The sequence below is a fragment of the Varanus komodoensis genome, unplaced genomic scaffold (genome assembly GCF_004798865.1).
Source record: "Varanus komodoensis strain SLA01 unplaced genomic scaffold, ASM479886v1 scaffold32, whole genome shotgun sequence".
NCBI classification, from domain to species: domain Eukaryota; kingdom Metazoa; phylum Chordata; class Lepidosauria; order Squamata; family Varanidae; genus Varanus; species Varanus komodoensis.
Window position 1 is genome coordinate 5571437 of NW_025335798.1, and position 13875 is coordinate 5585311.

Below are 13875 nucleotides of genomic sequence, written 5' to 3' on the forward strand. Positions count from 1 at the left end.
AATACCTCTCTGATTTCATTTTCCATCTCAAAATCACCTTAAGCATTCTGGTCTGGTGGACAAGAGCATGTTCTTAGGACAAAATTTTGTCCAAAATACCTGTCTTATATCCAGGTATAGTTACCCACAGATTTTCAGGTCCGCTGCACTCTGTACTGTCTCTGACATTAGAGAGCAACACCTCTTCCTGTACACCTGTGCAGTTTATATCCAGAGAAGACAGTATCCCACTGAACCAATGTGCTTCAGATAAAATCCTTCTCCTGGGCTATCCATTGTCCAAGAATTCTAGCTAGGACTTGCTGGAACCAATGACTTTGTTTGGAAACACAGTGGGCATTCTAAACCGAACTCAATCAATAAGGTATTTTGAGACACTGTCTCCCTGGTTCGTGTGGTTCCTACTGTGCCCTAATTCTCTTTTTCAAAGTATGAACAAAAGATCTCACAGTACGTTCAACTTGTACTTACATTTACTTAAAATGATTTATAAATCCATATAAAACTATTTTATTTTGTTCTGATTAGCAAGACATTTGTGTTGCAAGGTTAGTCTGTTACAAAGAAAAAAATCAATTTCAGATGCCACTTTTTAATTTAAAGTACAAAAACGACAAAATTGAGCTTGAAAAACCATACATTTGAATTCACTATATTCAGTTTATATATTCATTACATTCAGCTCCATTTTAGGCAGAAAATGGAGCTTACCAATTTTTTACCAAAGACGCCTCCTAAGAGCATAATTCTATGCACGTTTAGCCAGGAAAGTATCTTACATCAGTTAGTAGGCTGAGGAACACTGGAAGTGGTAGATCCTTTTTTTCTCTAAACATGCATGGGATTGCGCTTAACTTGCTAACTGTCCTCAGTTAATCTAGAAGCTGCCCAAATATCTAGAAGGTGCTCAAATTAGTGTAGACAGGCAAACATTCACAATTCTGGAGTCCTTGCTAGGTTGCAATTTATGGGTTCAACTATTTGAAATGGTATTTCAGGCATGTATGGTAGCCACCAAAACACAACATTTTTCTCAGTGTGCTGAAAAGTACAGACACACTTCTATATATGAAAATGCACTGGGATTTCACTCCAAAGGTACTCCTACTCCAGGCAGTGAAGTTAAACCATTACAATCTCTTGTGAATCTAGCTATGACTGACTTCTCGCAGCAACAGGTATGAAATTGCAATGAATATGGATTCATCTTACTAACAGAAGTCTAAGTCAGTTCAACATAATGGCTTGTGTTGACAATTGTTCTCAGGCCATGCAACAAACAGAAAACAGAGATTTATATCATGCTGGCAATATCCTTGGAATTGGTTCCTGCTCTCTGGAACTGATTCCCTGTCCCCAGAAGATCTTCCTGGTCCACACCTTTATCATATAATATTGTTTTTTCTTGATCTTAGAGACATCTTCAGAGCCACAGATTCCCAGATGTTGTCTGCCCATTTAAATCATGTCCAGCTGCAAAAGAAAACAAAATACTTGGCAAAGAAGCCACTGATTTCAGGATACAACTTGCAGAGGCTGGATAAAGGTGATGATTATTAAAAAAAATCTGTGCAGCCTCTTAAAACTTAAGGCAGATTAACTAATAACATAAAGTATTGATTTCATTTATACCTTGCCTTTCTTCCACTATGGAAATCAAAGCAGTATACAGGGGAATCCCCAGTGGTCACCCAGTCACTGAGCTAACCTAAACCTGTTTTAACTTCAACGAGGAGCCTGTAACTGTGCCCTTGCTGTGACCATGTTTGATTTGGAAGAGAAACAAAAGTGGCTGGGCCAAAGCCTACCTGGAAACTAACTTCTTTCTGATCCAGCAATCTTGCCCTCCAGTTATGCAAGGATGGAAGGCTGGGGAAGGTCTAGACCTTCAGATGTTATTGGACTGTAACTCCCCTCAGATGAGGGCTGAGGAGATCACAGCCCGACAACATCTAAAGCGCCACATGTTCCCCATCTCTACTGCAGTGAGCCAATGAATAATGAAGAAAATTTGGTACATGTTAAGTCTACACAGTCTGTTTACAAATACAGAAGGAGACAGAGCAATCCAGTAAGTGCAGGCCTCATCAAGCTTGAGAATCTGACGGACATGAACTTTCCGGATCCCTCATTCAGATTAAGCAGTATTAAATGCTCTTTCACATACCAGTTTTAGTAAAGAATTTCATTGTGGAGTAAAAAAAATAAAATCAGCATAACCTTGCAATCTTCAAACTAAGAATGGCAGGGTATAAATTGTATGTAACATGCACAGAGCAGCGCAAACGTGGAGGGCTCCCAGGCACAACTGCTGTGCCAAAATTGATGCCCTATTATTTCTAGCGCCAAAGATATTCTTGGTAGGTTGGCAGTGATTCAGGGTTTAACGAGAACTGGAATGCTTACATGCAATATGGCCCACAAAATGCCCATTTCTACCCTACCTTTTTATTCCAAACATAAGCCAAAAGCAAACCTAAATATATGCCTGCATATGAATTGTATACCAAAGGGGCTGGATCAGCATTGTAATAAACTGCAGGCATGGTCCGTGGCTTAAATAACAACACTGGGAGAATTCTTTAAAATACTCACTAGATCATCAACATCACCACCTTCATCTGCAACTGGTGAAGCTGCCATGGGTGCTTCTTTGGGAGCCAGGAACTAAAATAACATTAATTTGAATGCAATCAGTAATTCATTAGCTAGAGCAAGAACTGCTTGTTTATTACTGAAAACCCTCCTTTTATTTCCATTCCAATAATCAGAAAGATAAAGAAAGGAAAAACAAGAAGAGGAAAGGCCAGAATGCACAGGTAAATTTGCATATTGTGAATTGGGCAATGAGTCCAGCTGCATCTTTGATGGAAGGTTTTTATGGTGCCATTACCCTGCCTCATTCATTGAATTTTCAAGAGGCCCAGATGTCTTTGTTTTCCATTCAAAACCCTCCTTTGTTTTCTCACTACTACTTCTGCTACTTCTGCCTTTGTCTCACTGCAGACAATCCATCAAAGGAAAAAAGATGGACTTGCTGCACCATGTCTTCAGATCTGGTAGCACTGGGAGCAACCCAGCTGGCCACAACTGGTGTTTGGGGAAAATATGGCTGTGCTCAAAGCCCTGCAGAAAGGCATCCCGTACGTCACATTCCATTCCATTTGTTCATGGCATCCCTTCGCAGGGATGCCCCTCGCTCTCAGGATGCTACCGATGTCAGTTGGAGTATGGAATCTTCAAGTCACCACTGAACTGCCGAAGTAGCACATCAAATCCAAAGCCCCACCTAACAAATACCAGGCCTTGTTCTGCTGTGTTGTGGTGTAGGGGACACGTTGAAGCCGGGTTGTGTTGACTGTGTTTTCTTAGCCAATCTGTGCTGGTGTGTATGGGGGTTTGAGTGGGGGGGATTAGTTGTGTTTCATTATCTAACATTATGGATATTATTGTATTAAGTAGCTTTGTTTGATTCTGTATTGCTCTGCTGTTAATATTGTATTTGAATTTGTATTTGCTGTAAGTATAGTATTACATTTATGTTGCTTTTGCAAATTTTTGATTATATTATTGTATTTTGTATCTTGACTTGCTGTAAGCTGCCCAGGACTCAGAGGCTATGAGCAATCATCAAGTGAACAACTGGAAACGCTCTGAAAGTGGCCATGCACCAGGTGGCTTCTTGGTTTCATTTTCCCCCCCCCAACCACAAAGTACCTTAACAGCTCCAGCAGATGCATATGTAAGTCAAACCTCATTTGGCTTTTGATGAGAACTTGTTTAATGCCATGTATGGAATATTTCTTAATGACTGATTTAATAACTACAAGGACTTCCTTGAATAAATGGCCTTAATTCATTATCATGCAGGTATAAGAAGCCCTATGTTAAATATTGAACAGCAGCATATGCCATAGGAGTGATACGTATCTATCTATATCTACAGTATATCTATACAGTGCAAAGTAGCTTATCAAATTAAATGAATTACATTTGGCTAAAATATACAGATTATAATAAAATTCTCCAAGTTCTTATACAATTATTGTGAGCTTTGAGCCTCAATAAGTTGCTTAATTCAACTTAGGGCACACTCCTAATTTTAAATTACTCAGGTGAGGAAGAACACAAGGCCCAGTTTGGATGCCATGAGAACTCAGATTTCTTTATTTTTTATCCTGTGCTGCCCAGCAGCTTCCACTGTAAGTTACTGATGCGTGGGTTACAACGCCGGATTTTTGCTCAACAAGCTAGAGTTCCTGGTTTTTGCACAACACATTTTGTTTACTTGCTCCTTCTGCAGTGTGTACTAATATACCTACTCATAGCAATCCAGGGTTTACAAAAAACAGCTGGGCCACATCCTCACAGCATATGAATATCTGGTTTAGAACTAATTGTTTCATCTCAGTCTTTTAAAGTAATAACTATTATTCTCACCCAATCTTCCAGTGGTGGTGCTAATTTAGGCACAGGTCCTACTCTTAGCTTCCAAAATGAGAATAATTAGATTGCACTTTTGATTAACCTTTTTCTATACGACAGGTCGCATCCAATTCTATCTACCTGCCAGAAGGACACAGCTAACAGAATCAGTTCTGCTCCCATGTCAGCCCCACAAATTCACTTTGGAGAGCTGGAGGGTTCACTGAGGAGGATGGACGGGGCATGAACAGACGATGCAGAGGGGAGGAGACAAAGAAGCCCCAGTGGAGGAGTGGAAGTTCATACATTTGACACTGGATTGAAACAGATGGCTGCAACTTTCAACACTCCATGTCATTATCAAAAGGCCATACCTTTCCTAAGCTGCAGACAAACACTGTCCTACAAGTCATGTTTATCTAAAGGCTGCTTGGATAATGCAGCCTTTTGCAGCAGAAAACATCGCAAATTAGCCAAGGTTACACAGCAGGGAAGATTACACAGTCCTAACACGTTATGCCTGTATACGTCTTTCTCCCTGACATTGTAGATGTAAAACCATTATTGTACAGGCAATATTGAAGTAAAAGCACATTGTCAAATTTAAAAGCCTTTTTCCACTGAAGCAAATCCCATTTTACATAGTTAATTAAGGTAAAATGCTATTTCTGAAAGTTACACTTTTGCTTCAAAGCCTCCAAAATGGAATCCTGGCATTAAATTAGATGTAAACAACACACCAGAGTCTCGAAGACACCAAGAATGAGAAAATGCTTATGAAGATTCTTTTAAATTTCCCATCAAAAAGCAACCCTTTTTTCCCTTTCCTGACATGATTTGCTTCACATTTATGCAGAGGCAAAATTACATGTAATAGCTGTGCTGAAACTCATTATACTTCTCGAGATAATGACAGAACATGCTTGGCAGGTCTGTTAATATCACATCTCTGTGTTCCAAAGAAGAGCACTTGCCACCCTTCCTCTGGCAAGAATGCACTAACCTTAGCGAGAACAGTTCTCCCAGAAAAAGGTTTGATTTGTGCAGGATGTGGGCCACAAGAAATGTGGTCACCTCTGTCAAGTTCTCCATGGGTGCCTGACCACATCTAAATGCACTGGAAACATAATCATCTCCTTCATAGCTTAACCTAGCACATTACTGAACAGTGGCCTGGACAGATGCCCTGCTAACAAACTAATTTTACATCAAAGCTGTCATTGTGCATGGCAAGTACATTTAAAGTGGGCCTGGACCCGCAAGGAAGGCTTCTGAGCTCAAAGTTTTCCATGAGGCTCATGCCCTGGTTTGCAAGTGCAAGATGTATAAGGAATGAGATGTAACTGTGGATTGTACCATCTCAACATGTAGATAGGTGTGGAATGCCCCTGTATAGAGCACCAGAAAACCAGAAAGTCTTAGCATATCCTTCTTGCGAATGTGAATTTTAATTTTTTTAATTAACTTTAAAAATAAAAAGGAAGTTGTATTTCCGTCCCCCTCGCAATCTGAAGAAACACAGTCCAGAATTCCAGCTCATCGGTCATGTAGCATGTTGCTCCATGCAGAGACCAGGCCAAAGAAGGTGGCTTTGGAAGGGCATGGTGTTCCCCCAAGGAAAAAAGGAGCACTGCCCCTGGATTGAATGAGCTTTCTGCTCCTAGGAGTCCCTTTGTGGTGCTTTCCTATTCCTTTTCATTCACTGCTTGCCCAGAGCGGGCAAATCACTTGGGGTGGGATGTGTGGACATTTCCAGAAAAAGCACTCTCTTATCCAGACTGAAAGAGCTATAAATCTTTTAATTTAAAAAAAAATTGAATACCCCCTATAATGTACAGAAGGTGAGCTGTATGTGCCGGCAGCAGGGGTGGAGGTGAGAAGGTCATGCATTTGCTCTACAGGCCTTTTTAACAGAACAGCATGTGCGACCTGAGAGGACGGCAGCGTGTTGGCCTTCAGTAGTGCTTCCTATTGGGCCCCCCATTGGCTACAAGGTAATTCTGGATGGGCTCCCCGTCCTCTCACTGTGCATGTTAAGAAGAGAAGAAGAACCAGCTCCCTGCAGTCACTTGCCTTCGGTAGAGGGAAGTCATGTCAGGAAGAGACAGCAAAGAGAGGCGAGACCAAGGCATGGGAGGCAACCACAGTCTGGCCCGTCTCAGGGCAGGGCCATACGAACGATGCCAGGGCAGGGCCATGCTGGCCGTGTCTTTTCAGCCAACTGTGCTGGTTTGGGCATTTGGGGTTTTGTTTTTGTTTTTGGGGGGGGGAAGCTGGATTATACTTGCATTTTACTGTTGCTTTATATAATGTACTATACTATTCATTAAGTATTCCTGTTTTGATTTCTGCATTGCTTTTGTAAGATTATATTTTGTATGTTTGTTTTGGTTACAGTATTGTATTTTGTAATTGAATTTGTATTATTTCTGTTTTAGCCCAGAACCCTTATGGGCTATGGGGTGGCATACAAATATAATTAATAATACAGAAATAATATTAATACAAATAATATTAATAATACTAAGAGCTATCTAAAGCAAACACAGAGTCCTGATTTCCAAAGTCCCCCAATCACATACCACTGTGCTCTATAAAAAGACTAAGTACTATTAATATGTCAACATTGAAGATCTAAAACCAGAAATGGCCAGGCTGCACAGAAGGTAGCTCAAAAAGCCAGAGGCAATGAAGCAGCATGGAAAGTCTGTCTAGATCCTGGGTGAAGCAGCTCAAACTGGATTATCTCCGCAATACAGTACTTCTAAAAAGTGGAGAGCAGGGCAATCTTATTGTTCAATGAAAGCAAAGTAATAGTGGGGTAGGCTGGACCTGTAGAAATTTGCTTCTTTGTTTGCATTCAGGTTAAACAGTATGCGGCACCATCTCTGCACAATCAAATGAACATTCTTTGGCCTAAGGAGAGGATCATTTTACCACATTGCTAAATGCGGACAGACTGTTTACCAGAAAACCGCTGTGAAGCCTCCTCTGGAAACGGCATATCTGAATTTGAAAAGCACTATAACAAGTACCTTTTTTGCATCTTCAGCTGTCACAGAGCTTCCTTCAGCTTCTTCTTTGGTGATCAGGGAAATTCCATCTAAGAACAACCAAGCAATTAGCAGATGACAACATTTCTCCACTTCACATTACAGGTAGAAGTGCACCAGACCCAGGTTTTGCAGTCACAAAACAAAATGCTTTTTGAAGTCCATTGAATATTACAGCTGTCACAAAGAACCCAAGTACCATGGTACACAAACAGATTATTTACACTACAGTGTAAAGATCATCATCTAAATGATCTCAATCTGGTCCCACTGTAGAGAGGCTTCAGAAATCACTGGTATGTTGGATCTAGCAAAAGCCTGTAAGGATAGAAGGGTTTATTTTGTCAGTAAGAGACTTCTGACACTGCAAAGCTTTCCCAGTCTAGCAGACAATCCCCCATGCTCTCCCTGATACCCTCCTAAAAACTGCCCTAGAGGCTTGAACCCCAGAGCAGTGGAGGAAATAATGCTCACGGATGCAGAGGGATGGCGGCAATTGGTGGAGATGGCACTCTGGACGTGCTCCAACAGAGCAAAGCTCAGGGAGCCAAGGTTCCATTTGGATGCCAGGAAGCACTTCCTGACAGTCAGGACCCCGAGGATGTGGAATGGGCTTCCACGAGAGGTTGTTGAGGCCCCATGGGTGAGGGTGTTCAAGGATAGGCTGGACGTGCACATGATGGGCATGTTGTGAGTGGAGCCGGCTGGTGCCGGAGGTCAGACTAGATGGCCCGGGAGGCCCCTTCTGACTCGCTGTTTCTATGTTTCTTTCTTCCAGCTTGAGAGTTCTTGGGTAGAAGCATGCGCATGTGCACACACAACATATAAAAATAAAAAAATGAGAGGAGAAAAAGGAAAAGAGGAAGGAGCAACGAAGTGATTCCAACCTAAGCGGTTGCAGTCAAAAAGGAACTGAGGGATGGGCAGAGCCCCCTCCCCTTATAGCAGGGCTCCAGATGGGACGGGTGCCCCACCCACTCCATGGCGCCGAGCTGCAGAAGCTTCTTCCAACCTAGGCCTTCTGCTGTCGCTTGAGACCAACCACATGTGTGCACAGAGACCATGATGAAGAACTGCCACCTCCCCACATGTAGTACTTAAAACAACAAACCTTGGAGAGCATCCAAGGTTTGTCCTATGTAGAGCAGACACATCAAAATTAATGGGACTTCAGTCAGTCATGAATTTCAACTGCCTGCTCTACGCAAGACTAACATTGCATGCTACCTGCTATTTTTATATAGATTATCTATAGGAAAGCATGTCTTCATTCAGATCCACTCATTTTGGGGGAAGAACTATGAGTTTCCTCTCAAAATGTCCAATTTTCCAGTTAACTTCAATCCACCGCTTCTCCCTACCACCACACCCTATAAATAAAGTTTGGCACACCTTGTACTATAATCTCCCAGAAATCTCTTAAGTTTTTATCTTCCACCATTTTTTTCAGGTCCTCCAGAAAATCATTAAAGCACTGGACTTCTGACAGCTGAAACAAAACAATAAAGGAAAAGACAGAGAAATAGGGTTAATCTGACACCAAAGTGACATGATTTTCTTAATTCATCAAACACTTTGTCTCAAATGGGGGTGGGGAGAAGGAGAGAAGCATTTCAGACCATTGCACTGTTATCTTGCCTTGCTTATAGAGTTAAACCTCATGTGTACTGAGTCACTAAGAAAATGACATTCCACAAAGAAGCACTGGCTACATTGGGGTTTGCTTTTTAAGGGCATGATCCTGCTAGATAAGCTTAAGCCTCCAAGCACAGAGGCCCACGCTCATCCAATGAGAGCCAGAGGAGAGGGAGAGGTAAGATTTGCTTTCCTGGGTCTCCTGCTCCACGTTTTTGCTAGACAGATGTTTTTGGCCATCTAGCAACAGCATTTCAGAGAAGAAACGACTGAAGCAAGGGCAGGGTATTGTGTATCCTGGCAACCTCAGTCTCTGCTTTCCCCCCTTTCTCCAAACCCCTCTCTGAGGTTGCTGCACCAGCTTCAGGGAGGAGCCATCATTGTCCTTCATGCATTGTTCTTCATGCAAGAGGGCAGGGTGTAGTGGGAACTGCTGATTACCAGCTCTGAGGTCAGATTCCTGGAGCTGGGAATCCAAACGACCCAAGGGCTCCTCAGAAAACAGCCAGGAGCCATAAAATCATTCCCTCACAAAGTTATTTGGGCTGGGTGGGGAAGGGTGGCAGAGCTGCCTTTTAATTTGCTAGAACACAGGTGTTATCATTCCACATTGGAAAAACCCTAGCAGAACATGGTCTATGCTTTGAAGGGCACAAAAGTCCAAACAAACAAACAAAAAACAAAACAAAACAAACAAACCACCAAGGTGCCTTTTAAGCCTGTAGCATATTATAATAATTCCATTCCATATGTTCTTTTGAATGCACTTCATGTATTTTTAAAACCGGGGAAGGTACATGACAAAGCCCACATCCCAGTAGCATGTACAACAGCCTTCCTCAATCTGGTGCACTCCAGATGCAGGCACATCTGGAGGGCATCAGGGTAGGGAAGAGTAGATTACAGTTTTCACACCTATGTTACCTTAATAGCTTCCTCTCTGAAAACATTTATGCATTTGATGCTCTTCATATAGTACAGAGACCCTCTGTTTTCCAAAAACTGGTTAATGTGTTTTATCAGCTGCTGGCTGACTAGAAGATAAGAACCACAAAATCAGAGGAATTATGCATAAGTCACAGTTGGTGTGAATCTAATGCAAACTATTTTTGATATTATGAAAACTCTTGACATTAGACGCTGACAGGAGATGAAGGAGGGTTGCTGGGTGAGGGAAGGGAAGGGAAGGGATTACACAAGAGTGTGAAAAATATGGCCTTATCATTGCAACATTTCTTCTCCTCCACACAGACTATCACCAACAAGCTAGATTTATGCTAAACAAAAAGTGACAGTCCGATATTGTTTTGAGCACAGAATCCTAGCCATGTGCAATTGCTGAAACAGAGACCAAGATACAGCAATATACTTGCCCTCTCATACTTAACCTCCATTCTTACTGCTTTGAGTCACTTCATCTAGACTGAAAGGTTTTTGAGAATCAGGAGTACATCAGCGTGCCTTACCGTCTGTGACAGGGTGCAGAATGACTTCAAGCCTGATGGCTGATTTTTATTTTGGAGAAGCTCTTGGGGGCTGCATTCCACTAGTTGGTGGGGCCAAAGGCAAAAGAGACAGGGCCAAAAACACCAGCCTATTTTAGCTTAAATGTCTTCGTGTCAATAACCAAGCCTTACCAGACACACAAAGCACAAAACCTTGAAAACCACCAAACAACTATAGACTGGGGAAAATGGACCCAGGGACTGAACAAAGAGGATTTGACTGGGACAGCAGGCGTACCCAACAGGGCTCCCAGCAACCTCAGCCTTGAGCAACCAGATGTGTATCCAACCATTCCTTGAAGGACCCTGGGGAATGCCAAGGAGCTCTTGCAGTTTTCTGATGTTTAAAAGTTGCACAGGGACTACCCTGAACTCCAGCTCCAAACCCCTAGTTGTCCTGGTGGCACAGTTCAAAGGAAAGAAAGAAGAGGAGCATGAATAACTTTTACACAATAGCCCAATGTTAATTAATAGCATTTAACATGGGGCTATTGCTAGGTTTTCACTTATAAGCGAATCTAGCAATTCGAAAACATGTCATGCGAGTAGATAAATAAGTATCACTTAAGTGGGAAGGCCACATGACCATGGACACATTTTTGGATAGCGCTGGCTCATGGCCTTCAAAATGGAGATGAGTGTTGGACCCTATAGCCATTTCAGCTAGCTAAAATATACAGGGACCCCTTCCCTTCCCTTCCCTTCCCTTCCCTTCCCTTCCCTTCCCTTCCCTTCCCTTCCCTTCCCTTCCCACCCCACCCCACCCCACCCCACCCCACCCCACCCCACCCCACCCATCCGGCCATACTCAACTTCTAGTTAAGTCCACAGTCTTAACTGGGTCTGGATACCATGCAGCGTATCATCAGACCTTGGACGAGGCATGGATTATTTTTTTCATGGATCAAGAAAGCTCACGTAGGATACAAGCCTATCCATGTTTAGTTGGAAGAAGTCCTACAACCCATGGCACACCTCAGCTAGCCCTGTTGGTTGGGGCCCACTGAGGATGCTTTTCGTGTTTCATCATGTACTGGTTTGTGTCCTGAGTCAGTGGAGAAAGGTTACTGGAGAGAAGGCCACAGAATAACACTATGTACAAAGGAGGGTGGGCACAAACATAACAAAAAGAACAAATAGCAGGAAATAAGATAATGCTCCTACATTAACACTGGCAGTAAAACCAGATGAAATGGTTAAAATAGAATGTCATATTCAGGTGGTAACTTGGTTCTTAGGTTCCTCCTCTGTTCGCTTAATGAGGAGGAGAGTTTTGCCAAAATTTCCCTCCATCTGCAGCCCCATGAATCCTATTCCACACCATCCCAGAAGTCCCATTATCCCCAGGAGAAGACTATCAGTGGGGGAAGGGAGCTGGGGATGAGGAGACTACAGAGGGAAGGGGGAGCTGGGAAAAGCTTACTTCATGAATGTGTACTGTTCCAGTCACAGAAGGAAAGTTAGGATCTAAGCCACTGATATCCACTTGACTTTGCTTCTTTTATTAGGTTACTTTCTCATGAAAAATGCATTGACCCAGTTTTATCTTTTGTAAACAGTGTGTATGTGGTGGGTGGGGGGAGGCACTGAGCAAGGTACTGTCAACATTTCAAGACTAAGAGTGGAAAGCCAACCAATGAAAACACCACCCCTAGATGAATATGCCACCTTCAAATAAATAGTGAAGACTCCGACTGAGAGGAAAGATCGCTCCTTCAATTCTGACCGATAAGTTACTGGGAGCTCATGTCTGTTTGGTTGCAGTGCCATGTCACAACTGCATTTACTGCCAATAAAGGAATGTCCCTATGAACTACCTGTTAAGGCCAAGGACAATCTCTTTCCCCTTTGGTGCTTTGCCCTTCTACAGCAGCCTAGCGAGGTGAAGCAGGGGAGTCAGGAACAGGGCCAAGACCAACAGATCAACAAAATTAAACCTGATTTTCAAATTAAATATCACTTAAATGATGACAAAATATTATTAGACTAAAGCACAAAAGCTGACACTCACAACCTCTTGAAAGTGAAGGTATGACCCTGTCGTAACCCAAATGAGGGCAGGCCTGTTAGCATGTACAGAAGAACGAATCAAACACAAAAAAATGTAACTTCTGAAGTCAAGGATTGTAGATATGGTGCAACAGGAGACTGTGTTTATTGTTGTGCAAAGTGTGAATATTTCGGCTGTCAAACAGCACAGACGTTTCTTTTCCACGTCACAGTGAGATGTTCTTCTGTCCCATAACTACCAGCTGTTGCTTCTACCAAATGAAGGCTATATTAAATGAGTCTTGGGCCTTACACAAACTGTGATCATCTTACGATCCATGGCCTGTCAGGTGCTGATGAACTTCAATTCCCATCACTTGGACCACCAGCCCTGTTGATTGGCAGGTGGCATGAGTCAGAGTCCAACAACATCTGGTAGGTTGCAGTTGCCCTAAATCATATTCTTTAAAGACCACTGGCTTACTAAGGTCAGTTCTTATCTAAGGCATGCTTAGTGCAAGGGTGGGGAACATGTTGGCCCTCCTGATTTATTTATTAGATTTAAATTCTATCTTTTTTTAAAGAACTCAAAGCAGCTAACACTGTGGTCCTTCTGCTGCTCTTAATCTTATTTCCACAACAACCCTGTGAGGTAGGCTAGGGTTAAGGGTTTTTGACTGGTAAAAAGTCACCAAGTTGATTCCATGGTTGAGTGGGAACTAAAACCCAGATCTGATGAACCTGAGTTCATCTCCCACACTCTTAACCAATACACCAAACTGGCTCTCCTATACTTTGGAAAGCAATTCCTATCAACTCTAACCAGCATTCCCAATGGTAAAGGGTGATGGGAACTGCAGTGCAACAATACCTGGAGGGCTGCAAGTTGCCTACCTGTGTTTTAACTGAACAGTTTATATCCTTTGCTATATACCTGAAAGAAATTTAAGTAGCTCAAAGAGCCATGGTAATAATTCATTCATAGATTTTAAAACAAGTCATTGTTGTAGTAACAACTTCCATTAATGGGTAATAAGAAATATAATAACTGGAAATAGTCATTATAACTTATTAATCTCAGAAGACACGCAGTAACTCAATGCCTTACTGCATCTTGGAATGTAAATTACTTTGAAAACATGCTTTCAAGGCACATTAACTGGCAAAAATTTTAGCAATAATAAACTGAATATATCTCAGGTTAATTAAATATGATCTTGTATGGATATATGAGTGTATATAAATTCCTCATGATCCACAGAAACCAA

The 13875-nt window shown here is 42.2% G+C and overlaps 1 protein-coding gene across 1 annotated transcript in view; it reads right to left on the reverse strand.

The window, feature by feature from the left end:
- Window positions 1-450: 450 nt before the first annotated feature.
- The window catches only part of XRCC5 (X-ray repair cross complementing 5), a 49362-nt gene continuing 35937 nt past the window's right edge, over window positions 451-13875 (reverse strand). Inside the window, exons 17-21 of the mRNA XM_044438260.1 lie at window positions 10038-10147; window positions 8871-8967; window positions 7461-7528; window positions 2596-2667; window positions 451-1473 (exon numbers count right to left, since the gene is read on the reverse strand). Coding sequence (XP_044294195.1) covers window positions 1459-1473; window positions 2596-2667; window positions 7461-7528; window positions 8871-8967; window positions 10038-10147 — 362 coding nt within the window. The 3' untranslated portion in view covers window positions 451-1458. The remainder of the gene's footprint in view (window positions 1474-2595; window positions 2668-7460; window positions 7529-8870; window positions 8968-10037; window positions 10148-13875) is intronic.